This window comes from Salvelinus alpinus, chromosome 11, assembly GCF_045679555.1.
Source record: "Salvelinus alpinus chromosome 11, SLU_Salpinus.1, whole genome shotgun sequence".
NCBI classification, from domain to species: Eukaryota; Metazoa; Chordata; class Actinopteri; order Salmoniformes; family Salmonidae; genus Salvelinus; species Salvelinus alpinus.
In genome coordinates this window covers 14,432,733-14,460,582 of record NC_092096.1, presented here as the reverse complement: position 1 = coordinate 14,460,582, position 27,850 = coordinate 14,432,733, and the positions used below count along the sequence as shown (strand labels likewise).

At 43.5% G+C, this 27,850-nt stretch overlaps 1 protein-coding gene across 3 annotated transcripts; it reads left to right on the top strand.

The window, feature by feature from the left end:
* Window positions 1-277: 277 nt before the first annotated feature.
* On the top strand, window positions 278-27,850 carry LOC139533611 (myelin regulatory factor-like protein). 3 transcript variants are annotated; one of them, XM_071331768.1, is made up of 24 exons: window positions 278-670; window positions 2,751-2,852; window positions 9,014-9,104; window positions 9,727-9,788; window positions 9,962-10,427; window positions 12,011-12,247; window positions 13,037-13,232; window positions 13,993-14,069; window positions 14,424-14,534; window positions 14,655-14,745; window positions 15,088-15,288; window positions 15,435-15,653; window positions 16,021-16,262; window positions 17,879-17,942; window positions 18,040-18,116; window positions 20,668-20,739; window positions 20,918-20,970; window positions 23,160-23,411; window positions 23,615-23,662; window positions 23,794-23,878; window positions 23,960-24,034; window positions 24,663-24,774; window positions 24,912-24,986; window positions 27,177-27,850. In XM_071331768.1, exons 2-24 carry the CDS (start codon window positions 2,777-2,779, stop codon window positions 27,261-27,263), a joined length of 3,069 nt encoding a protein of 1,022 aa, XP_071187869.1. In that variant the 5' UTR covers window positions 278-670; window positions 2,751-2,776; the 3' UTR covers window positions 27,264-27,850. The 3 variants fall into 3 exon arrangements, with proteins under 3 accessions (XP_071187869.1, XP_071187867.1, XP_071187870.1); XM_071331766.1 differs by having other exon boundaries at window positions 279-670; window positions 2,764-2,852; XM_071331769.1 differs by having other exon boundaries at window positions 282-670; window positions 2,764-2,852; window positions 23,160-23,333.

Sequence of the window (27,850 nt, the reverse complement as noted above, 5' to 3'; positions counted from 1 at the left end):
AACAATAAAAGCTCTTATCTACTCATGTAGATAGATAAAGAGAAGATCCTTATAGATACACAAAATAGCACATCTGCCATTTTGGAATATCAAAATACCTCATATCAAATGGCACACCTTTCCAGGTAGAGAGGACCTTTAATGCATTCTGGGTCATGGATAGACAGTGTACTGTATCTGCAAGGACAGTGTACTGTATATCTAAGTACTGTACTGTATATCGGTAATGACAGTGTTCTATTTGCAGAGTGTCTAAGCCAGAGATAAGACTGTTTTTTAGTGTACTACCCCTGTGTGTCACCTTGTAATGAATAGCTGCTTTATGGTCCAGGGCAAGGACACCTGGCACACAGACAGAACGCTTGCGCAGTGTATGTGAATGGTTTTTACCTTTCAGACCAGAGAACAAAGTGCACAGGAGAGACATCTGTGACAAACATTATTTTGAGTTTAGAAACATCTTGGATATATAATTCTGGGAATATTGTCAAAACCAAAGGGCCAAAATCTACCGAAACTACCTGGATGGGTGAACAAACGTGGAGTAACTGGGCTCTGAGGATTTAATGGATATTGTTTGCCAAATGGATTGTACTTGAGAGACGTAAACTGAAGTCGCAGAGAAGGTTGTCAACGGAACTACCAGCCAGGACTCCATTTTGGAGAAAAGGTAAGGTTCACATTCAGCGTTTCCCTTCTCTACTGACTGTTAGGAGGAAGCTAATGGTTCCCCTTCTCTACTGACTGTTAGGAGGAAGCTAATGGTTCCCCTTCTCTACTGACTGTTAGGAGGAAGCTAATGGTTTCCCTTCTCTACTGACTGTTAGAAGAAAGCCAATGGTTTCCCTTCTCCACTGACTGTTAGAATGAAGCTAATGGTTTCCCTTCTCTACTGACTGTTAGGAGGAAGCTAATGGTTTCCCTTCTCCACTGACTGTTAGGAGGAAGCTAATGGTTTCCCTTCTCCACTGACTGTTAGGAGGAAGCTAATGGTTTCCCTTCTCCACTGACTGTTAGAAGGAAGCTAATGGTTTCCCTTCTCTACTGACTGTTAGAAGGAAGCTAATGGTTTCCCTTCTCTACTGACTGTTAGAAGGAAGCTAATGGTTTCCCTTCTCTACTGACTGTTAGAAGGAAGCTAATGCTTTCCCTTTTCTACTGACTGTTAGAAGGAAGCTAATGGTTTCCCTTCTCTACTGACTGTCAGGAGGAAGCCAATGGTTTCCCTTCTCTACTGACTGTTAGAAGGAACCTAATGGTTTTTAGTATTTACAACACTCCCATTTGATTATTGTCTCTCAGCTATGTTCAGGATAATTTAATCAGAGCTCTGTGTTAGTAAGTCTTTAAGATTTATATTTCCTGTGTCTTTTTGTCTTTTTAAAAGGCCACTTGAATTCTTTAGTGTTCCATAAGCATCCATATCTTTATATGGGACTGACTGAGATTTTTTTTTACCAAATCATTTTGAACATCCTTCTTCATTATCATAAGGCTGACCGTTTCTCATAATGTAAAGGCTGACTCTAGTGTGTCATAAATTCATAGAACAGAACTGACAATGTTATAAAGTCAATATCTAGAAGAAAAAAGCCTCATTATTCACAGCAGTTTAGTCACTGTATCTTTGTCCCAAATGGCAGACTATTCCCATAATAGTCTCTATGGGCCCTGGTCTAAAGCAGTGTACTACAAAGGGAACAGGGCGTCATTTAGGATGCATCGTGTATATTAGTACAGAAAGCCTCTCGTGTGTAAAGCCAAAGCAATTACACATTCCCTAAATGAGCTGAGAGAGACTCGAGACAATAGTAATGATGATTAATCATGGATTAGCTATATTGTACAGTATATTACACACACACACACACACACACACACACACACACACACACACACACACAACTCCTGTCAGCAAGCAGGCAATAATTATTATTACACTCCATATATAACGCCATAACAGCAGTCAGGAGCGTTATGAAGCGTGAAGAATCAGGGGTTTTCATTAGTAAAGCTTGAGTGCGGAGGCTGCTTGCAGAGATAGTGTTTTTCACTGGGAATCAGTTCACCTATAGTAGTCTCTGAGGCCAACGGAAAACGGATGGGCCATTTGTTCAATAGAGAAAGGACTTCCTGGAAGAGCAACAACACAAAGTGAAGAGCAGGAAAACGGGGTTTTGTTATGAAGCACAAACAAGTCTGCGTAATTATCAGACCTGTCTAAATGGTTCTTACTCCGGGAACACCTTGAATCCAAATACAGAAGATGTCTTTCCACTTTCCTCATCATTAGTTGATGTTAGGTGAAGAGCAGCTTTATGAAACTGTTACCAGGGGATACGGCCAGTTAGTTTACTCCATGGCAGGTTGACTTTCAGTTAGGCCGCTATGTTTTCCTGACAGAAATAGTTTGGCCTAGGCCACTATGTTTTCCTGACAGAAATAGTTTGGCCTAGGGCAGTAAGTTTTCCTGACATAAATAATTTGTTTGGCTACTATGTTTTCCTGACAGAAATAGTTTTAGCTCGGCCAGTATGTTCTCCAGACAGAAATAACAGAGCCTCCAATTGTCTAAGAGTCTGGAGTTACATTCAAAGCCCACCATGCAAGCCTGGAAAATAATAGGTTGGCATCGGTGAAGGAGTTTCTTCCATTTTGTACAGTCTGTGTGTTTACCTCCTCATGAACAGGCTTGGGCCTACACAGTGCTCAAGCCTAGGCCTTGCCTACTGTTTCTCCCCCAATAACAGTAGTGTATCTCAGGCAGCTGATCACCATGGAGCCCCCTGGAGGACTCCGAGAGCCCGTTGATGTTCTGGGAGAGAATGAAGCGCTGCAGCAGTTCTTTGACGGTAAGACATTCTATAGGTGTGTCCCAAACAGCTCCCTATTCCCTAGTGTGTGTGTGTGTGTGTGTGTGTGTGTGTGTGTGTGTGAGAGTGTTATGTGTGAGTCAGAGGAGGCTGGTGGGAGGAACTTTAGGAGTACGGGCGAAGGGGTTCTGTGAGAGAGAAAGGGAGAGGGGGTGGGGGAAGAGAGAGGCTCTGATTCGATGTCTCTAACCTTTCAGAACTGTCTTTAATGATCACCCCGTCAGGTGTAACGATCACCCGTCAGGTGTAACGATCACCCCGTCAGGTGTAACGATCACCCCGTCAGGTGTAACGATCACCCCGTCAGGTGTAACGATCACCCCGTCAGGTGTAACGATCACCCCGTCAGGTGTAACGATCACCCCGTCAGGTGTAACGATCACCCCGTCAGGTGTAACGATCACCCCGTCAGGTGTAACGATCACCCCGTCAGGTGTAACGATCACCCCGTCAGGTGTAACGATCACCCCGTCAGGTGTAACGATCACCCCGTCAGGTGTAACGATCACCCCGTCAGGTGTAACGATCACCCGTCAGGTGTAACGATCACCCGTCAGGTGTAACGATCACCCCGTCAGGTGTAACGATCACCCCGTCAGGTGTAACGATCCCCCGTCAGGTGTAACGATCACCCCGTCAGGTGTAACGATCACCCCGTCAGGTGTAACGATCACCCGTCAGGTTGAAAATGTGTGATTCTATAAAACAGTGATTCATCTTCGCAAAGTTACTACAGTTAGATTAGTTGTTAGGTAATGTTGTGAGGCAGTTTCAATTGAGAAATAGATACTCGCTTGGCTAGATCAGTCCAGTGTCAAGTTCCAAGTTTTTTTATTAGTCGTATGTACGGGATATGCGTGGTATACACCGTCCAATCAAACGCTTACTTGTAGGTTCCTTCTGGAACAATGCAACAACAATAAGAAATAATATAAGAATTTGAAAATAAATGTCTCAGTAGAATAGAATATTTTTTTAGCTTAAGTATAAGAAAGGAAGGCACAATTTCTAGAACAATATTTCCACGTGTATTGGAGAAGGGGGGATGGGGGCAGTGTATAAACTGAGCAGTATAATAACAGTCTGGTAGCAGCAGTTGTGATGTGTGTGTATAGCGTGAATGTATACCACAGGAGGTTGGTGGCACCTTAATTAGGGAGGACGGGCTCGTGGTAATGGCTAGAGCGGAATCAGTGGAATGGTATCAAACACATGGTTTCCACGGTTTCCATGTGGTTGATAACATTCCATTTACTCCGTTCCAGACATTCTTATGAGCCGTCCTCCCCTCAGCAGCCTCCACTAAAGTGTGTGTGTGGGTGGGTGTGCTAAGGTGAGGAGAATCAGAGCGGGTGTTCAGTTCAAGTGTTCAGCAGTCTGATGGCTTGTAGATACAAACAGTCTCTGAGCCTGTTGTTATCAGACCTCATGCTCCGATACAGTCTGCCCAACGGTAAGGGAGAGAGCGTCTCGTGACTGGGGGTTGTGTGGGGTCCTTGATGATGCTGCTGGCCTTCCTCAGGCACCATTTCCAGTAGATGTCCTGGATGGGTGGGAACACGGTCCCAGTAGATGTCCTGGATGGGTGGGAGCACGGTCCCAGTAGATGTCCTGGATGGGTGGGAACACGGTCCCAGTAGATGTCCTGGATGGGTGGGAGCACGGTCCCAGTAGATGTCCTGGATGGGTGGGAGCACGGTCCCAGTAGATGTCCTGGATGGGTGGGAACACGGTCCCAGTAGATGTCCTGGATGGGTGGGAGCACGGTCCCAGTAGATGTCCTGGATGGGTGGGAGCACGGTCCCAGTAGATGTCCTGGATGGGTGGGAACACGGTCCCAGTAGATGTCCTGGATGGGTGGGAGCACGGTCCCAGTAGATGTCCTGGATGGGTGGGAGCACGGTCCCAGTAGATGTCCTGGATGGGTGGGAGCACGGTCCCAGTAGATGTCCTGGATGGGTGGGAGCACGGTCTGGAGGGCCTTGTGGACGGAGCAATTCCCGTACCAGGCCGTTATGCAATCAGTCAGGATGCTCTCGAATGGTGCAGCGGTTGTGTTTGGAGAGGACCCGGGTTGGCATGCCGAATTTCTTCAGCCGCCTTAGGAAGTAGAGACGCTGTTGTTCCCTCTTGACTAGTGGTGGGGTTGTTTGTCCATGTTAAGTCTTCTGTGATGTGGATGTAGAGGAACTTAAAACTAGTGACTCTTTCAGTCCCGCTGAAGTGTATCGGGGCATGTTCTCTCCTCTGCTTCAACAATGAACATTGATGGAGAGGGTGTTGTCCTGGCACCACAATGCCAGTTTACTTACCTCCTCCCTATAGGCTGACTCGTCATTGTTGGTTATCAGGCCTACAACCGTGGTGTCGTCAGAGAACTTGATGATGGAGTTGGTGTGGTGCAAAGCCACACGGTCGGTGGGTGAACAGGAAGTACAGCAGAGGACTGAGGACACACCCCTGGAGGGGGCCCTGTGTTGAGTCAGTGTGGAGGATGACTTGTTGCCAATCCTCACAGCCTGTGGTCTGCCCGTCAGGAAGTCCAGGATCCAGTTTCAGAGCGAGGTGTCCTGACCCAGGGCTCTGAGTTTGGTGACAAACTTGGAGGGTACTATGGTGTTGAATGCTGAACTGTAGTCTATGAACAGCATTCTCACATAGGTGTTCCTCTTTCCAGATGTAAGTGGGTCCAGTGGGCCTGGCATGCTGGCCTTGATGTCGGCCATGACCAGTCTCTCCAGGCACTTCATGAGGACTGAGGTGAGCGCGACGGGGCGATAGTCATTTGGGGCATGTCACTTTGTTTTTCTTGGGCACCGGGACGAAGAAGGTTGAAGATGTCTGTGAAGATGCCCGCCAGCTGGTCAGAAGACAGGGAGGATTCACTCTTTTTGAGAGTTTTTCTCACATCAGCCTCAGAGAGTGAAAGCACCTGGTTGTCTGGAGCAGCGAGAGACTTCCTGGTTGTCTGGAGCAGCGAGAGACTTCCTGGTTGTCTGGAGCAGCGAGAGACTTCCTGGTTGTCTGGAGCAGCGAGAGACTGTGGCGTGCAGCTGTGTACACGCCGCACGCCACAGAGTCATCGGGATCCGTTCTGCTGACATTGAATGATGTAGTACGGATATCTCCGTTCATCCAGGGTTTTTGGTTGGGGGTATGTCCCGATTGTTATTGTGGGGACATCATCATCAACACATTTCCTAATGAAGCCTGTGACTGACGATGTATACAGAAAACAAATATAAACGCAACATGTAAAGTGTTGGTCCCATGTTTCATGAGCTGAAATAAAATATCCCGGTTCTGTGTTGATAGTTCTACGAAAGCTCGGTCCACTTCCCTACTCACACATTCCATATCTGGAGTTAAAGTTGAAAGGAACCAGTTATTTCACATTTTGAAGGCTAAAAATGGACAGCATACGAGGACAGATGAGATGCTTATGCCAATTGAAATACGTTCGTAGAGTTAACAGACCAGAGACACTTCCCAGCCCCGTATCCACACAGGTGCAGCAGAGCTCTGACGTCGTGGACAGCTCAAGGGCACCTGTCCCACAATCAGTCACACAGTAATTAGATCAAGGCCAAACACATCGCTCTCAGGGACAAGCTAGTAGGACATTCTTTAAGTTCAGGTCTTTGTTTGTTGCGTGAGTGAGTGTTTGTGACAGGAAAATGACGCCTTGCATTTAACTCGGGTACATGCTAGGTATGTATTTGACCCAGGTCTTGTCCATAATATGTGTCCTGTCCTAGTCACTACACCGATGTGTTAGAAGCAGAACTCAGCCAGTACTGTGTGTGTTCATGGACATACAGGCTGTACATGGCTCTGAGGTGAGCTCCCCGTAGACATAGTCTCCCCTACTGATGTATTTGGACAGTGAAGCTAAAACGTTTCATTTGGCTCTATACTCCAGCATTTTGGATTTGAGTTTAAATGTTTTATGTGAAGCAACAGTACAGAATGTCACCTTTTTTTATTTGAGGATATTTTTCATACAATTCTGTTTTACCGTTTTAGAAATAGATGCATTTTATGTATCTTGTCCCCCCCAAGTATTTTTTGAAACTGCACTGTTGGTTAGGGGCTCGTAAGTAAGTAAGCATTTCACTGTAAGGTCTACCTGTTGTATACGGCGCATGTGACTAATAAAAATGTATTTGATTTGAAGGTGTCATAAGTATTTGGACAAATTCACTTCTGGTGTATTAAAGTAGTATATGGGACCAGATACTAAACTTCTGCCTAAATGTAATACGTAGGGGAGTGGACACACAGTAGATACACAGTAGGACTGGGACATCAACCACGTCACACACTGAGCAGTCATTTCTTCTAGTGACCTTCCTCTTTTCTGGCTGATAACAGTGATTACTAATGTCTCCTACAGCACAGGGAGCCTCTATGATCTGTGTCCTGGCTGATAACAGTGATTACTACTGTCTCCTACAGGACAGGGAGCCTCTATGATCTGTGTCCTGGCTGATAACAGTGATTACTACTGTCTCCTACAGGACAGGGAGCCTCTATGATCTGTGTCCTGGCTGATAACAGTGATTACTAATGTCTCCTACAGCACAGGGAGCCTCTATGATCTGTGTCCTGGCTGATAACAGTGATTACTACTGTCTCCTACAGGACAGGGAGCCTCTATGATCTGTGTCCTGGCTGATAACAGTGATTACTACTGTCTCCTACAGGACAGGGAGCCTCTATGATCTGTGTCCTGGCTGATAACAGTGATTACTACTGTCTCCTACAGGACAGGGAGCCTCTATGATCTGTGTCCTGGCTGATAACAGTGATTACTACTGTCTCCTACAGGACAGGGAGCCTATATGAGAGCTGTGTCCTGGCTGATAACAGTGATTACTACTGTCTCCTACAGCACAGGGAGCCTCTATGATCTGTGTCCTGGCTGATAACAGTGATTACTACTGTCTCCTACAGGACAGGGAGCCTCTATGATCTGTGTCCTGGCTGATAACAGTGATTACTACTGTCTCCTACAGTACAGGGAGCCTCTATGATCTGTGTCCTGGCTGATAACAGTGATTACTACTGTCTCCTACAGGACAGGGAGCCTCTATGATCTGTGTCCTGGCTGATAACAGTGATTACTACTGTCTCCTACAGGACAGGGAGCCTCTATGATCTGTGTCCTGGCTGATAACAGTGATTACTACTGTCTCCTACAGGACAGGGAGCCTCTATGATCTGTGTCCTGGCTGATAACAGTGATTACTACTGTCTCCTACAGGACAGGGAGCCTCTATGAGAGCTGTGTCCTGGCTGATAACAGTGATTACTACTGTCTCCTACAGTACAGGGAGCCTCTATGAGAGCTGTGTCCTGGCTGATAACAGTGATTACTACTGTCTCCTACAGTACAGGGAGCCTCTATGAGAGCTGTGTCCTGGCTGATAACAGTGATTACTACTGTCTCCTACAGTACAGGGAGCCTCTATGATCTGTGTCCTGGCTGATAACAGTGATTACTACTGTCTCCTACAGTACAGGGAGCCTCTATGAGAGCTGTGTCCTGGCTGATAACAGTGATTACTACTGTCTCCTACAGTACAGGGAGCCTCTATGATCTGTGTCCTGGCTGATAACAGTGATTACTACTGTCTCCTACAGTACAGGGAGCCTCTATGAGAGCTGTGTCCTGGCTGATAACAGTGATTACTACTGTCTCCTACAGTACAGGGAGCCATGTATAGGGTAGGCTACAGCGAGCCTGGAGGTGATGGACCACACTCTGATAGGCTGTAATGGTTACATACTGATATTAACGATGGGTTAGTTTCACCTGGTGACCTATAACCTTGGCAGATTCATGTTCTGTAGGGGAGAGATAGCGAGAGAGCAAGATCTAGAGAGCGAGCAAGATTTAGAGAGAGAAAGATTTAGAGCGATTTAGAGAGAGAGGGAGCAATATTTAGAGAGAGGGAGCAAGATTTAGAGAGAGGGAGCAAGATTTAGAGAGAGGGAGCAAGATTTGGAGAGCGAGAGGGAGCAAGATTTGGAGAGCGAGAGGGAGCAAGATTTGGAGAGCGAGAGGGAGCAAGATTTGGAGAGAGACTGTGAATGAGGCACTTGTGAAATGTAATGAAAAGTGTGTGTGTTTCCAGGATGCCAGGATATGAGTGGGGTTCTGGAGAGTGCGGTGGTGGACACCAGCATTCTGGAACAGTACCTCAGCAATGACATGGACCCAACATTGTAAGCATCCATGTTTACTTTAATGTACCTGAGGGTAAATCTGTTTCCAGTACCATCTAATACCTGGTAAGCATCCATATTCTTAGTCCATCTACCACCCGTAAACACAGCCAGCTGTGTGAAATGGAATGGAGGACACACATAACAGTGTTTACAACACAACGGCACAATCCTAGAGCTGGAGTGGCCAACCCTCCTCCTGGAGACCTACTGGGTCTGCAGGCTTTTGTTCCTGCCCTACACTGTACCTGCTGCAGGTGGGCAGGTCTCCACCATGGCACCAACAGCTACAGCTGTAGGCTTTGTTGTTAGCTAGTCAAGACAATGACGAGTTAGGTAAGCAGAGAGAAAGACTAGTTCTAGAAACCTTGTCTTTGGAGGGCCATGTCTTACTGTGACTGTCTTTGGTGGGCCATGTCTTACTGTGACTGTCTTCGGAGGGCCATGTCTTACTGTGACTGTCTTTGGAGGGCCATGTCTTACTGTGACTGTCTTTGGAGGGCCATGTCTTACTGTGACTGTCTTTGGTGGGCCATGTCTTACTGTGACTGTCTTTGGAGGGCCATGTCTTACTGTGACTGTCTTTGGAGGGCCATGTCTTACTGTGACTTTGTCTTCCTAGCATGTTACCAGAGTCCCCACCAGATTCTGGTTCAGAACCGTGTTCACCTCCACAAATACCAGGTGAGCCACTGTGATAACGAAACCTCTTCCTTTATTGGCAATACCTTATCAACAACGGTTGATAGGAATCTCTTTTAATGCCAAGTGTTACAAACAGTACAACCATGTCATAATAATAAAATGTTCAGATTAAAATGAATGATATGACTGCCTTTGCCCCGTTCCTGACCTAGACGTGAGCTACGGCTACCGGGAAGTCTTCCAGCCAGTGACACGTCCTCCAGCCTCATCGTGTGGATATCAAGAGCAACCCCCACCACACCCAGGACTGTCATACCACCAGGGGCTGACTAACTCTTACATCAAGGCAGACACATCTCCAGGCTCACTGCCCCACCACCCCCACATCCACCACCCCCACTACCTGAGCCCAGGGGAGAGTTATATACAGGCTAACACTGCCCCCACACCGCCCGTCCACCACAAGGCTCTCCAGCAGCATCAGCCTCCTCCACGCCGGGGCCTGGCAGACAGCTACCCCAGGGCCAACGCACCCCCGGTCCCAGAACTACCTCCAGGCCAAGCCCCACACCTAGCCCCAGGCCTAGGACTGCCCTCATCCTGCCTACTATCTGTGCCAGGATGCCCTTCACAACCAGGATATGCATACCTGCCTCCCACAGCTGGTCAACACACAGGGTGAGGACTACTACTAAACTACCGTACAGTACATAAACTACTAAACTACCGTACAGTACATAAACTACTAAACTACCGTACAGTACATATGGGTACATAAACTACTAAACTACCGTACAGTACATAAACTACTAAACTACCGTACAGTACATATGGGTACATAAACTACTAAACTACCGTACAGTACATATGGGTACATAAACTACTAAACTACCATACAGTACATATGGGTACATAAACTACTAAACTACCGTACAGTACATAAACTACTAAACTACCGTACAGTACATATGGGTACATAAACTACTAAACTACCGTACAGTACATATGGGTACATAAACTACTAAACTACAGTACAGTACATATGGGTACATAAACTACTAAACTACCGTACAGTACATATGGGTACATAAACTACTAAACTACTGTACAGTACATAAACTACTAAACTACCGCACAGTACATATGGGTACATAAACTACTAAACTACCATACAGTACATAAACGACTAAACTACCGCACAGTACATATGGGTACATAAACTACTAAACTACCATACAGTACATATGGGTACATAAACGACTATTGTACCGTACAGTACATAAACTACAGTACATTACATATGGGTACATAAACTACTAAACTACCACACAGTACATAAACGACTATTCTACCGTACAGTACATAAACTACAGTACATTACATATGGGTACATAAACTACTAAACTACCGTACAGTACATATGGGTACATAAACTACTAAACTACCGTACATTACATATGGGTACATAAACTACTAAACTACCATACAGTACATAAACTACTAAACTACCGCACAGTACATATGGGTACATAAACTACTTAACTACCATACAGTACATATGGGTACATAAACTACTATTCTACCGTACAGTACATAAACTACTGTACATTACATATGGGTACATAAACTACTAAACTACCGCACAGTACATATGGGTACATAAACTACTAAACTACCATACAGTACATATGGGTACATAAACTACTAAACTACCATACAGTACATATGGGTACATAAACTACTAAACTACCGTACAGTACATATGGGTACATAAACGACTTAACTACCATACAGTACATAAACTACTAAACTACCGTACAGTACATATGGGTACATAAACTACTAAACTACCGCACAGTACATATGGGTACATAAACTACTAAACTACCGTACAGTACATATGGGTACATAAACTACTAAACTACCATACAGTACATAAACTACTAAACTACCGTACAGTACATAAACTACTAAACTACCGTACAGTACATATGGGTACATAAACTACCGTACAGTACATATGGGTACATAAACTACTAAACTACCATACAGTACATATGGGTACATAAACTACTAAACTACAGTACATATGGGTACATAAACTACTAAACTACCATACCGTACATATGGGTACATAAACTACTAAACTACCGTACAGTACATATCAGTTTGAGAATGACAGCCAAAAGGTGTTTTACTTCAACGGGATATGAATGTTTTAAGTGCCCTCTTATCCTCCTCCTCCTCCTCTTCCTCCTCAGGCTTATATTACCTGACTGTAAGAAGAGAAGACGAACAGAACCCCTTGAGGTACAGAACCATTTAGTGGCTGTTCCTATAGCAGCGGGTTCTGAGAGTGGAGGCGGTGACGTCCCGTCCTATGACAGTGACGGGGCCACAGGGAGCAGCTCTGGGATGGGGACCTATCAGCTCCTCACCTGGGATCGCTACCAGCCTGGCCTGTGGACACAACTCTACAACAGTAACTATGACATCCTGTGAGTGGCTCTCTGCTTTACGTTCCCTCACTCGTCACCAAGGCTCATGCCTTAATAAGCTGTCTGTCTTAAAGGCTCTAACTCAAAGGCTATTCAACTAACGCTACATTCTTTTATGGGACTGATTTTTGTTGAAGTTAAGCACAGGGGGAACAAATATTTTTCACTTCCTATGTCTGACCATGTCATAACTCATCAGTAATATCTTTGTCATTTCTTAGCCAGCAGGAAAATGGTTTAGTCATTGTAAACAAACCCCATTTGGTTAAATTATTGACTGAAATGGACACAATTGACTCCTACTGTGTTATTCTTATCGTACTTGGTCATTCATAATTATAAACTGGGTGGTTTGAGCCCTGAATGCTGATTGGCTGAAAGCTGTGGTATATCAGATTGTATGACGAAACATGTATTTTTACTATTCTAATTACGTTGGTAACCAGTTTATAATAGCAAAAAGGCATCTCATAGGTTTGTGGTATATTGCCAATATACCACAGCTAAGGGCTACCCTGTTCAAAGGCTCTTTAATCTTTTGTCTTGTCCATTCACCCTCTGACACATACATCATCCATGTCTCAATTGTCTCAAGGCTTAAAAATCCTACTTTAACCTGTCTCCTCCCCTTCATCTACATTGATTGAAGGGGATTTAACAAGTGACACCAGTAAGGGATCATAACTTTCACCTGGGATACACCTGGTCAGTCTACAGTATGTAAAGGAAAGAGCAGGTGTTCTTAATGTTTTGTCACTCAGTGTAGCTCGCTCTATTGTCTCTCCACAGCCCTTCCCCCGGTTACCATGTCGACACCGATAAAGGTTTCAACTACTCCACAGCTGACGAGTCCTTTGTGTGTCAGAAAAAGAACCACTTTCAGGTCACGGTTCACGTAGGGATGTCCGGAGACCCCCTGTACGTCAAAACCCCCATCGGCCCTGCGCCAATAGAGAGCTTCCACGTCAAGGTGTTTGGTGTGAAGGTTAGTTTAACACCATCTCCCCGGGAACGTCAGCGCCTGACCTCTGCAGACCACTTCACATGATGCAGAGGCATTAAAAGCACTAGTTTTTTTGTTAGTATGTCGTTAGCAGGGTTGTGTAGGTTACTTTCTAAATGTCACCCGTTACTCCCCAACCCTGCTAGTTATGCTAGTTAGCGTTACTCCCCAACCCTGCTAGTTATGCTAGTTAGCGTTACTCCCCAACCCTGCTAGTTATGCTAGTTAGCGTTACTCCCCAACCCTGCTAGTTATGCTAGTTAGCGTTACTCCCCAACCCTGCTAGTTATGCTAGTTAGCGATACTCCCCAACCCTGCTAGTTAGCGATACTCCCCAACCCTGCTAGTTATGCTAGTTAGCGATACTCCCCAACCCTGCTAGTTATGCTAGTTAGCGTTACTCCCCAACCCTGCTAGTTATGCTAGTTAGCGTTACTCCCCAACCCTGCTAGTTATGCTAGTTAGCGTTACTCCCCAACCCTGCTAGTTATGCTAGTTAGCGTTACTCCCCAACCCTGCTAGTTATGCTAGTTAGCGTTACTCCCCAACCCTGCTAGTTATGCTAGTTAGCGTTACTCCCCAACCCTGCTAGTTATGCTAGTTAGCGTTACTCCCCAACCCTGCTAGTTATGCTAGTTAGCGATACTCCCCAACCCTGCTAGTTATGCTAGTTAGCGTTACTCCCCAACCCTGCTAGTTATGCTAGTTAGCGATACTTTGACCATTTGTTCTGTCTCTGCAGCTTGAGGCACAGACTCACAAAGTCACCATAGAACAGTCACAGCCTGATCGCAGCAAGAAACCATTCCTGCCAGTCAAGTGAGTGTCCTGTCCTCCATTTCATTATACTATTTACTGTAGACTGCTGTGTTCAATGTTGTGAGTGTAATCTGTCATTAAAATCTGAACAATGACACAATAGTGATTAGAAAGGCAGATCTCCACAGAACTATGGCTGAGATTCATCCGATCAGCGGTAGCTCCGCGTAATAGCACGTTTGACATTTTAAAGGTAAATTCCCGTTGAGCTGTCATATACAGCGTTTACTGTAAATGCTGTCTCCGCCAACGCAGAAACATTGCCTTTAAAAGGTATATGGTGCATAACCAAAAAAGGGGGCGTTTTGGATTGAATCTCGGTCCTAAATTTCTGAATAACGTCTCATCCCTCAGAGTGAGTCTACCAGGGGACAAGATCACTAGAGTTACTCTGGGAAGACTGCACTTCAGTGAGACCACTGCCAACAACATGAGGAAAAAGGGAAAACCCAACCCTGACCAGAGGTTGGTTATTACCATGTTATTACCATGTTATTACTCAGACCCTCTAAAAAAATCCCTTTACATACTAATATCCTCATTGAAAGAGACGTTTCAACATGTCGTTCCTTGTGTTATGACCAGGTACTTCCTGATGGTGGTGGGTCTGTACGCCACAGTGAGGGAAGAGAGTTACCTGCTGATAGCATTCATGTCAGAGAGGATCATAGTCAGGGTAAGTACTAAAGCGGGGATCATCAACTGTTGAGCAGATGGGTTTTTTTTGCTCTGAAAACTTGGGGGACCAAATGAGACCACCCGGGGGACAAATTTGGCACGCAGGCCGCCAGTTGGGGAACCCTGTACTAAAGCATTTAAAAGCATGGGACTCGAGCACTAAGTACTAAAGCATGGGACTCCTTGCTAAAATTAAGATTAAATAAAGAATACAATAAAATGAAATAAAATGTAGTTCCTACCATGTTTCCATTGGACAATTAGTTCTAGAATGCACCGTGATCTAAATGGAACCAACCGTAACCAGAACTCTAAACTCTTCCGTGTTCCTCCACTACAGGCGTCGAACCCGGGCCAGTTTGAGAACGACAGTGAGGTGTTGTGGCAGCGAGGACAGGCTCCGGACGCGGTGGTGTGCCAGGGGAGGGTGGGCATCAACACAGACACCCCCGATGAAGCCCTGGTGGTCTGTGGCAACGCTAAGATCATGGGGCAGCTTATGCACCCCTCTGACCGCCGCGCCAAACACAACATACAAGAGGTAGGAAGCAGCACATGCATGCTCTTATATAATAGCTATCAAAATAATGGTTTTGGTGTGAAATAACAGGAAGGAACATAGAAAGGACTTCTCAGTGGCCCAGGGGATGATATCTTACCTGACGGGACAATATTTCAACTGTGTAGGTGGATTCAACAGAACAGTTGAAGAGGATATCTCAGATGAGGATCGTGGAGTATGACTACAAGCCTGAGTTCGCCTCAAAGATGGGGATCGATCACATACATGAAACAGGCATCATAGCCCAGGAGGTGAAGGAGCTGCTGCCTACTGCTGTCCAATCGGTGGGGGACGTCACCTGCAGCGACGGAGAGAAGATCCACAACTTCCTCATGGTGGACAAAGTAAGTGTCCTTTCCCCACGAGATTTAAGACCTGATAATATTTGATCAGTGTGATAATCAGTATGAGGATTGCCAAGAGATCTGTCAGAGTTATGGTCCCACTTTGGGGCGGCAGGTAGCCTAGTGGTTAGAGCGTTGGGCCAGTAACCGAAAGGTTGCTCGATTGAATCCCTGAGCTGACAAGATAAAAATCTGTCTTTGTGCCCCTGAACAAGGCAGTTAACCCACTGTTCCCCTGGTAGACCATCATTGTAAATAAGAATTTGTTCTTAACTGACTTGCCAAGTTAAATAAAGGTTCAATTAAAAAACGTTTTACTATGAAGAACAATGTATTGTACCATTTCTATTGTATTTGTCCCCCATAGGAGCAGATCTTCATGGAGAATGTCGGGGCTGTGAAGCAGCTCTGTAAGCTGACTGACAACCTGGAGAACAGGATTCAGGAGCTGGAGGAGTGGAACACGCGGTCAGCCAAGCTGAAGAACACGGGCGGCCTGCGCTCCAGCAGCAACCCTGCTAACGGCAGCAACCCTGCTAACGGCAGCAACCCTGCTAACGGCAGCAACCCTGCTAACGGCAGCAACCCTGCTAACAGCAGCACTAAAGGGTAATGTCACAGTACCACCAGGGGGTGCTATTCTCTATGGCCTATTGCCTACAAGTTCTCTTTCAGTTTTCAAAATCATTTGGAGACACTGAGAGATTTTCACCCAACATAAAAACTATTTTTTTTTATTACATACAGTCAATCAGTTTAGTCAGGTACTCAGAGACTCTGTTTTCAGATACCTGCTGTCTTTAAACAATTTTTTACATTTTATTTCACCTTTATTTAACTAGGCAAGTCAGTTAAGAACAAATTCTTATTTACAATGACAGCCTACACCGGCCAAACCTGGACAACGCTGGGCCAATTGTGCGCCGCCCTATGGGACTCCCAATCACAGCCGATTGTGATATAGCCGGGTGTGTATGAGACAAAGGGGTACTGAGGATGGTTGACCTCTGGATGTGTTGTGTGTCTGTCTTTGACCAGGGTCACTCTCATGGGGACCATCAACACTTTCTCAGCTCAACCATAACAGCCCTACGGCTTCTGCTTTATGCCCTCTGTACTGTCAAATATCTCCACGTTACTGTAGTTTAGGAATCTCGCCTTATGGAAGGACTGAGTTTGTACTTGTAATGGACTGGATAGGGAATGCTCAACATTCTTTGGTTTCCTAATACATTTTCAACTGTCATTATTTAACGTGCTGTGTTTCAACTGTCATTATTTAACGTGTTGTGTTTCAACTGTCATTATTTAACGTGTTGTGTTTCAACTGTCATTATTTAACGTGCTGTGTTTCAACTGTCATTATTTAACGTGTTGTGTTTCAACTGTCATTATTTAACGTGCTGTGTTTCAACTGTCATTATTTAACGTGCTGTGTTTCAACTGTCATTATTTAACGTGCTGTGTTTCAACTGTCATTATTTAACGTGCTGTGTTTCAACTGTCATTATTTAACGTGCTGTGTTTCAACTGTCATTATTTAACGTGCTGTGTTTCAACTGTCATTATTTAACGTGCTGTGTTTCAACTGTCATTATTTAACGTGCTGTGTTTCAACTGTCATTATTTAACGTGCTGTGTTTCAACTGTCATTATTTAACGTGCTGTGTTTCAACTGTCATTATTTAACGTGCTGTGTTTCAACTGTCATTATTTAACGTGCTGTGTTTCAACTGTCATTATTTAACGTGCTGTGTTTCAACTGTCATTATTTAACGTGTTGTGTTTCAACTGTCATTATTTAACGTGCTGTGTTTCAACTGTCATTATTTAACGTGCTGTGTTTCAACTGTCATTATTTAACGTGCTGTGTTTCAACTGTCATTATTTAACGTGCTGTGTTTCAACTGACATTATTTAACGTGCTGTGTTTCAACGGTCATTATTTAACGTGCTGTGTTTCAACGGTCATTATTTAACGTGCTGTGTTTCAACTGACATTATTTAACGTGTTGTGTTTCAACTGTCATTATTTAACGTGCTGTGTTTCAACGGTCATTATTTAACGTGCTGTGTTTCAACTGTCATTATTTAACGTGTTGTGTTTCAACTGTCATTATTTAACGTGCTGTGTTTCAACTGTCATTATTTAACGTGCTGTGTTTCAACTGTCATTATTTAACGTGCTGTGTTGATAATATACATACATGTGTTGTGTCACACAGGAAAATGAACAGGCACAGCAGTGTTCCACCACCCCAGAAGCCAACACCTCTCAAATCTGTCAAGGTGAGGTAGAACTGCAGAGAGACTGTATACTTGTATAAGAACAGGTGTACAGCAAGTCTGAATCAAACTAATACCATTTAGATTTATTCTCTTGTAGGCAAAGTTCCACCGCTGCTTAAAACACAAGTTTGTCCAAGTCAGCATGATCATTCTCGTCGCAACATTGGCTTTCTGGTAAGACTTCCTGTTACAACTGAGGAGCAGATATTTATATTAGTTTCATAGTGAAACAAAAAGTATGACGGGCTGTGTTAGAAAATACCTCTGGATATTGAAGCACTGCAATATACAGGTAACTGCCAAAATAGAGGAACTATAAAGTGTCTTACTAGGGCGTTGGGTCAGCACCAGCCAGAACAGCATCGATGCACCTTGACATAGATTCTACAAGTGTCTGGAACTCTATTGGAGGGATGTGACATCATTCTTCCACCAGACATTTCATCATTTGGTGTTTTGTTGTCGGTGGTCTCAGGCGCCGCTCCAGAATCTACCATAAATGTTCCATTGGGTTGAGATCTGGTGACTGAGACGGCCATGGCATATGGTTTACATCGTTTTCATGCTCATCAAACCATTCAGTGACCACTCGAACCCTGTGGATGGGGGCATTGTCATCAACGGGGGAATAGCCATGGTAACCTAAGTAATGGCCTTAAGCATGATAATATAATATAAATAATAACCCTTTAGCATGATAATATAATATAAATAATAACCCTTAAGCATGATAATATAAATAATAACCCTTTAGCATGATAATATAATATAAATAATAACCCTTAAGCATGATAATATAATATAAATAATAACCCTTTAGCATGATAATATAAATAATAACCCTTTAGCATGATAATATAATATAAATAATAACCCTTAAGCATGATAATAAATAATAATAACCCTTAAGCATGATAATATAAATAATAACCCTTTAGCATGATAATATAATATAAATAATAACCCTTTAGCATGATAATATAAATAATAACCCTTTAGCATGATAATATAATATAAATAATAACCCTTAAGCATGATAATATAATAAATAATAACCCTTTAGCATGATAATATAAATAATAACCCTTTAGCATGATAATATAATATAAATAATAACCCTTAAGCATGATAATATAATATAAATAATAACCCTTTAGCATGATAATATAAATAATAACCCTTAAGCATGATAATATAATATAAATAATAACCCTTTAGCATGATAATATAAATAATAACCCTTTAGCATGATAATATAATATAAATAATAACCCTTAAGCATGATAATATAATATAAATAATAACCCTTTAGCATGATAATATAAATAATAACCCTTTAGCATGATAATATAATATAAATAATAACCCTTAAGCATGATAATATAATATAAATAATAACCCTTTAGCATGATAATATAAATAATAACCCTTAAGCATGATAATATAATATAAATAATAACCCTTTAGCATGATAATATAAATAATAACCCTTTAGCATGATAATATAATATAAATAATAACCCTTAAGCATGATAATATAATATAAATAATAACCCTTTAGCATGATAATATAAATAATAACCCTTTAGCATGATAATATAATATAAATAATAACCCTTTAGCATGATAATATAAATAATAACCCTTTAGCATGATAATATAATATAAATAATAACCCTTAAGCATGATAATATATTATAAATAATAACCCTTAAGCATGATAATATAATATAAATAATAACCCTTTAGCATGATAATATAAATAATAACCCTTTAGCATGATAATATAATATAAATAATAACCCTTAAGCATGATAATATAATATAAATAATAACCCTTTAGCATGATAATATAAATAATAACCCTTAAGCATGATAATATAATATAAATAATAACCCTTAAGCATGATAATATAAATAATAACCCTTAAGCATGATAATATAATATAAATAATAACCCTTAAGCATGATAATATAATATAAATAATAACCCTTTAGCATGATAATATAAATAATAACCCTTTAGCATGATAATATAATATAAATAATAACCCTTAAGCATGATAATATGATATAAATAATAACCCTTTAGCATGATAATATAAATAATAACCCTTAAGCGTGATAATATAATATAAATAATAATCCTTAAGCATGATAATATAATATAAATAATAATCCTTAAGCATGATAATATGATATAAATAATAATCCTTAAGCATGATAATATAATATAAATAATAACCCTTAAGCATGATAATATAATATAAATAATAACCCTTAAGCGTGCCAGGATGTTAATTGCTTAATTAGCTCAGGAACCACACCTGTGTGGAAGCGACTGCTTTCAATATTCTTTGTATCCCTCGTTTACTCAAGTGTTTCCATTATTTTGGCAGTTACCTCTACCTGAATATAATATAATATTGAATGCATAAAGCTTTGTCTATTCCGATAACTGTATCAGAGAAATCAAAATGTGAGAGAAGTTGACGATCAGAAAGGGTAGGACGTGACTGTAGAAAAGCATTGGAGAGTTTAGAATAGAGAAGGTCACTATTCCTTTTCATAAATCGACACTTGAAGTTTTTTGTTGTTGATGTACCTGCATTGTAAATCCCCTGGTCTGGGCCTGACGATGTTTTTTTTTTTTCTTATGTCATGTTTATGAATGTGTTATGTATGAGTTATGAAGTGTTATGACGTCCCTATGTCTCTGCCACAGTTCTATTGTCATCACAGCTCTCTACATGCTGACTCTGAGAGACGACACCGGCATGCTGTTTCCTGGAAGCACGTAAGACACACCACTGAACTGGCTTCACAGACTACAGTTTCCGCCAGCCTTTATTTGCCAAGTCTACGGTGCCAAGAATACTACTGAGACTCAAACTTTATTATCATCTGTGACAATGCTATCCAGAACTGAATGTGGAATTAATTTCAAAGGTCATATCATGTTTTTTGATTTGCAGCAACGAGACTACTGTGCATCCTCTCTCCACCACAACAGCCAGGCCTACCTTAGGTAAACAACCTCTCTACACCACAACAGTCAGGCCTACCTTAGGTAAACATCCTCTCTCCACCACAACAGTCAGGCCTACCTTAGGTAAACATCCTCTCTACACCACAACAGTCAGGCCTACCTTAGGTAAACATCCTCTCTACACCACAACAGTCAGGCCTACCTTAGGTAAACATCCTCTCTCCACCACAACAGTCAGGCCTACCTTAGGTAAACATCCTCTCTACACCACAACAGTCAGGCCTACCTTAGGTAAACATCCTCTCTACACCACAACAGTCAGGCCTACCTTAGGTAAACATCCTCGCTACACCACAACAGCCAGGCCTACCTTAGGTAAACATCCTCTCTCCACCACAACAGTCAGGTCTACCTTAGGTAAACAACCTCTCTACACCACAACAGTCAGACCTACCTTAGGTAAACATCCTCTCTACACCACAACAGTCAGGCCTACCTTAGGTAAACAACCTCTCTACATCACAACAGTCAGGCCTACCTTAGGTAAACAACCTCTCTACATCACAACAGTCAGGCCTACCTTAGGTAAACAACCTCTCTACATCACAACAGTCAGGCCTACCTTAGGTAAACAACCTCTCTACATCACAACAGTCAGGCCTACCTTAGGTAAACAACCTCTCTCCACCACAACAGTCAGGCCTACCTTAGGTAAACAACCTCTCTACATCACAACAGTCAGACCTACCTTAGGTAAACAACCTCTCTCCACCACAACAGTCAGGCCTACCTTAGGTAAACATCCTCTCTACACCACAACAGTCAGGCCTATCTTAGGTAAACATCCTCTCTACACCACAACAGCCAGGCCTACCTTAGGTAAACATCCTCTCTACACCACAACAGTCAGGCCTACCTTAGGTAAACATCCTCTCTACACCACAACAGTCAGGCCTACCTTAGGTAAACAACCTCTCTACACCACAACAGTCAGGCCTACCTTAGGTAACATCCTCTCTACACCACAACAGTCAGGCCTACCTTAGGTAAACGTCCTCTCTAAACCACAACAGTCAGGCCTACCTTAGGTAAACAACCTCTCTCCACCACAACAGTCAGGCCTACCTTAGGTAAACAACCTCTCTACACCACAACAGTCAGGTCTACCTTAGGTAAACATCCTCTCTCCACCACAACAGTCAGGCCTACCTTAGGTAAACATCCTCTCTACACCACAACAGTCAGGCCTACCTTAGGTAAACATCCTCTCTCCACCACAACAGTCAGGCCTACCTTAGGTAAACATCCTCTCTACACCACAACAGTCAGGTCTACCTTAGGTAAACAACCTCTACACCACAACAGTCAGGCCTACCTTAGGTAAACAAACTCTCTACACCACAACAGTCAGGCCTACCTTAGGTAAACAACCTCTCTACACCACAACAGTCAGGCCTACCTTAGGTAAACAAACTCTCTACACCACAACAGTCAGGCCTACCTTAGGTAAACAAGCTCTCTACACCACAACAGTCAGGCCTACCTTAGGTAAACAAACTCTCTACACCACAACAGTCAGGCCTACCTTAGGTAAACAAGCTCTCTACACCACAACAGTCAGGTCTACCTTAGGTAAACAAACTCTCTACACCACAACAGTCAGGCCTACCTTAGGTAAACAAGCTCTCTACACCACAACAGTCAGGCCTACCTTAGGTAAACAAACTCTCTACACCACAACAGTCAGGCCTACCTTAGGTAAACAAGCTCTCTACACCACAACAGTCAGGTCTACCTTAGGTAAACAAGCTCTCTACACCACAACAGTCAGGCCTACCTTAGGTAAACAAACTCTCTACCCCACAACAGTCAGGCCTACCTTAGGTAAACAAACTCTCTACACCACAACAGTCAGGCCTACCTTAGGTAAACAAACTCTCTACACCACAACAGTCAGGCCTACCTTAGGTAAACATCCTCTCTACACCACAACAGTCAGGCCTACCTTAGGTAAACAAGCTCTCTACACCACAACAGTCAGGTCTACCTTAGGTAAACAACCCATAAATGCTCTTTATATAGTTTTACTTTCATCATAGTAACGTTGTGATGTCTCATTCAATTCTATTGTACAAAGAGGTGGTAAAAGTGTTGCTGTCTGTCATGAGTAGTCCTTTCTGTGGAAATTGACCCTTGTTTGTTTATGTGTTTGTTTGTTTATGTATTAGTAAGCCCAACCACCCCCCCTGTCCCGTGGACCCCTGATGTGGACTTCTGTAGCCTGATCTACTGTGAAGAAGTGTTCTGCTGTCCCACTACAGCCTCCATGGATAATACCAGCACCATCTCTCCTGCCCTCCTCTCCTCCACTGTATCTCCCACTACCGGGCCCTCTCTAGCAGGTGAGCTGGCTACTCCCTGTCTTCATTTACCAACAGCAGTCACCACTGTATGTCCCACTACCGGGCCCTCTCTAGCAGGTGAGCTGGCTACTCCCTGTCTTCATTTACCAACAGTAATCACCACTGTATCTCTTTCTTCATGCTAGCTTATCTTGACGTAAAACCTTCATGTTGACGACCTTGAATGAGACGTAATTCTGATGCTCTATAAAGTGTTGGCATTGTGCTGCTTGTGACATGCAGTAATCCCACTTGTTTTTGTTCCAATTCTGCCTTCTCAGATAAAGGGAAAGACAAATTCAATGAAGAAATCAAAGGTGCCGGAGATTGTAAGTCAAAATCTATCACATTCTTTGAAGACACATTTTAATGCTAATCCAAATATGTTATTTTCTGAGTTTTCTGAGTTTATTTCACAATACTTTTAGAGTATGACATCAGATTGTTGTTCTATTTTCAGGGACAAACACAACGATAAAGTCTTTTTTGATCAAAGAAAACGAACAGATCATTGACTCTCGGTACTGTGAGAGGGGAAGCTGTGGGTACGTATTCAGTCAGTTTGAACTCATTTATAGATTTAAAATCCAACTGCCAAACTGATGGTATATTTCATCTCCATTCAGGTCAGGAAACTACTCCTTCCAAATCCCTATCAGCAAGTTCGTCCCGACCAACATGCGTGTCACTGTCCAGATGAAGTGAGTAGCCGGGACATGCTTCCTCTCGTCTCCGCCTTGTTTTCCTCTTCAATAATTCAATAGGACTTGTCTTCCCACTGCAGTGGGGACAGATTGGCATTGACTGCGGACTCTGGAAGGAGCAGGGGAGAGTTTCCCAGAGGTTATTTTACCTCAGGGGCTGATGATGGTCTGAATCCTCCCAGACGTTGAGTCCATGCACGGGGGACTTGCGGGGGCTTGCGAGTCAAAGGGATCCATTTAATCCTTAGTGCAGTAGGGTGCGATTTGGAATTTAAAGGCAGTGTTTCCGGGCATTTGCGGAGACTGTCGTTACGTAGTTGCTGCGTATGTCGTCTCAATGGGAAATGACCTTTAAATGTCAATTGCACTATACCGCGCATCTTCAGCGCTTCGGATTGAATCGAGCGTTGAAGCTTTGTCTGAATCAGACATTGGACCCAGTCTGGCAGGAGTTCCTGTTCTGTATGAGGAGATGAAGGCCTCTAAGACAGAGCTGCATAAGGCACATTCTCTCATTGTTGCTCACACTAATTACAAATGGTCACAGAGCACTTGGTACTTTGCACCGTGGGTTTGTTGTAAGTACCGTAAATGACCACGAGGTGTCTCCTCTCCTCTGACGCAGTACTACAGAGCTGCTGGTTGTCCACCTGTGTCATCACGATGAGACGTTTAAATGCTCTGCCTTGATGGACCATGATCAAACCAACGAAGAAAACAATTTCATAAATACACAGGTATGGCATCCACAGACAACACTATACTGGGGTTGCTCTCTGTATGATCATTGCAAACTCTCTGCTCTTTGTATGATAAACAGTAAGAAAGAAAGAGAGTAAACAGGTTGAATGTGTTTCTCTTTGGTTCTCTCCAGGGCTACGTCCATGAATGGCCTCTGCCAGTGTCTCGAGTCTACAGGAGCTCCTACCACTTCCGCTCAGCAGTGGCTGTAAGAACTAAAAGATTTCTCAATGTGTCTTTTCCTAAAATATCAATGTCAAACGACACTGTCCCAGTAGCCTCACAACTACTACGTGTTGTATGTTGTGGGGGGGAAAACGACCCGATCTGATAACCACAATCTAACAGAGTTGTTGAACATTAGTATGTTATAACCCCCTTTACTCAACCCACCATAATGCTCTCGTCTCACCGTCTCACCGTAATGCTCTCGTCTCACCGTCTCACCGTAATGCTCTCGTCTCACCGTCTCACCGTAATGCTCTCGTCTCACCGTAATGCTATCGTCTCACCGTAATGCTCTCGTCTCACCGTAATGCTATCGTCTCACCGTAATGCTCTCGTCTCACCGTAATGCTCTCGTCTCGCCGTAATGCTCTCGTCTCCCCGTAATGCTCTCGTCTCGCCGTAATGCTCTCGTCTCGCCGTAATGCTCTCGTCTCGCCGCAATGCTCTCGTCTCACCGCAATGCTCTCGTCTCGCCGCAATGCTCTCGTCTCACCGCAATGCTCTCGTCTCACCCGTAATCACCGTAATGCTCTCGTCTCACCGTAATGCTCTCGTCTCACCGTAATGCTCTCGTCTCACCCGTAATGCTCTCGTCTCACCCGTAATGCTCTCGTCTCACCGTAATGCTCTCGTCTCACCGTAATGCTCTCGTCTCACCGTAATGCTCTCGTCTCACCGTAATGCTCTCGTCTCACCGTCTCACCGTAATGCTCTCGTCTCACCGTAATGCTCTCGTCTCACCGTAATGCTCTCGTCTCACCGTAATGCTCTCGTCTCGCCGTAATGCTCTCGTCTCGCCGTAATGCTCTCGTCTCACCGTAATGCTCTCGTCTCACCGTAATGCTCTCGTCTCACCGTAATGCTCTCGTCTCACCGTAATGCTCTCGTCTCACCCGTAATGCTCTCGTCTCACCGTAATGCTCTCGTCTCACCGTAATGCTCTCGTCTCACCCGTAATGCTCTCGTCTCACCGTAATGCTCTCGTCTCACCGTAATGCTCTCGTCTCACCGTAATGCTCTCGTCTCACCCGTAATGCTCTCGTCTCACCGTAATGCTCTCGTCTCACCCGTAATGCTCTCGTCTCACCGTAATGCTCTCGTCTCACCGTAATGCTCTCGTCTCACCGTAATGCTCTCGTCTCACCCGTAATGCTCTCGTCTCACCGTAATGCTCTCGTCTCACCCGTAATGCTCTCGTCTCGCCGTAATGCTCTCGTCTCGCCGTAATGCTCTCGTCTCGCCGTAATGCTCTCGTCTCACCCGTAATGCTCTCGTCTCACCGTAATGCTCTCGTCTCACCGTAATGCTCTCGTCTCACACTGGTATTGGAAACTGAACAAGAGTTCACAACTGTCACTGTAGGCTACCCAGAGATGTTATTTTAATGTTGTAACAGACTTTGACTACACCCTGTCATTGTCATGGTTTAGTAGTCTATGCCAGATGTCCTATGCTTACGATGGCATACAGTCAAATGTGTGTGTGGTTGATTTGAGGATTTGCTTCCGACCAAAACAGACTGTAAATCCTCTCTATCTCAGAGAGGAAGAGGTGAAGCGAGAGGTTTTACTCTGCTCAAAATCTGCCCACAAAAGTGAGGAATTTTTGTATGAAGGTCAATGAGAGAGTGTCGAATTTGGTCAACAAAAAAATTTCATTTGTATTTTGCTACGTGAGGCTTGTTTGATCGGATAGAATTTTCGTAATGGTTAGGTTGTTAAACGGATATAAGTGAACGCCCGTGGCATTTCAGCAAAAAAAGACTTTATATCGGATTTGTGACTGTTGTCATAGGGATAGATGGAGAACTCAACATGGCTATAACCCATTTTAGCATGGGTATTGCCATTGAGGGCTTCCACCATTTTAAAGTAGTCAACTGGGTGGGGATTCCTATGAGATGGAAGCAATCTCCCAATGAAGAGGAAGAGAATTGACTACTTTAAAATGGAGATGCTGCCCATGCTGGCACAGATACAAAGATGAGTCCTCTATCTATCTCTAAGGCCTGTTGTGCACACGCCTATCTACCCTGTCATTGGCTAGAATGGTTCCACCTGATCTCGCCTCCTCACGCTTGCCTTCCGTCTTTGAGGACTTGTACAGTATTTCCACTGTTAGAGCCGTCACTTGTCAATGTAATAGACAATCTTGGTCTATCTCCATCCAGGGCCAGGCAGACTGCAATACCGACCGTGGCTTCATGGGGGCGCTGTTCACAGACTACCATTTCAACTTCTACCGGAGGTGTGAGTGAGGAAGAAGACCTCCTACTGTAGTTCCTCAGGCCAACCAGTGTCCAATGACAAGTGTGTCAATGCTTCTCTTCATGATGTATGGCAACCGTAATAATTCATCCACTTTGTATTGTTTTTCTATGAAATGTCCTGATTTGTTGATGAGATTGTTGTATATAATCTCTTTTACAAGGACTGTATAAGAGCATATTTATTGATAAAGAATTACAGTAGGTAAGAGTCGTTTGATTCACTTTGCCTTGTGACAATTCTTGCACTATGTGAAAAGAGATTTGAATTGGAACAGACCTGAATTATGGATCATTTAGTTTTCAGTAGAATGTAACGCAGTATAACAGGTTATTGATTACTCAACTATACATTGATCATGTCACACTGTTGGCACACAGGAGGACAGGATGAGTCCCAGAGTAAAATAGTACTTATATTTCATACTTGACTGTGTAGGAAGCGATTACATTTCTTTCAGAAAGTAATTGTGTTGGATTCTGTGTTACTGCTTCATTTCCTAGTAAATACCAGGTAAATACCAGGTAAATACCAGGTAAATACCAGTGGAAACTGCCAAATAAAGTACTGAATTCTC

What these genes read in the sequence shown, in the direction of transcription:
- LOC139533611 (XM_071331768.1), top strand. Translation starts at nt 2,777, where the DNA reads ATGGAGCCCCCTGGAGGACTCCGAGAGCCCGTTGATGTTCTGGGAGAG. An exon ending in AATCAAAGGTGCCGGAGATT is followed by an intron (nt 23,663 to 23,793) that starts GTAAGTCAAAAT and finishes TTCTATTTTCAG; the next exon opens with GGACAAACACAACGATAAAG. An exon ending in CGTGTCACTGTCCAGATGAA is followed by an intron (nt 24,035 to 24,662) that starts GTGAGTAGCCGG and finishes CCTCTGACGCAG; the next exon opens with TACTACAGAGCTGCTGGTTG.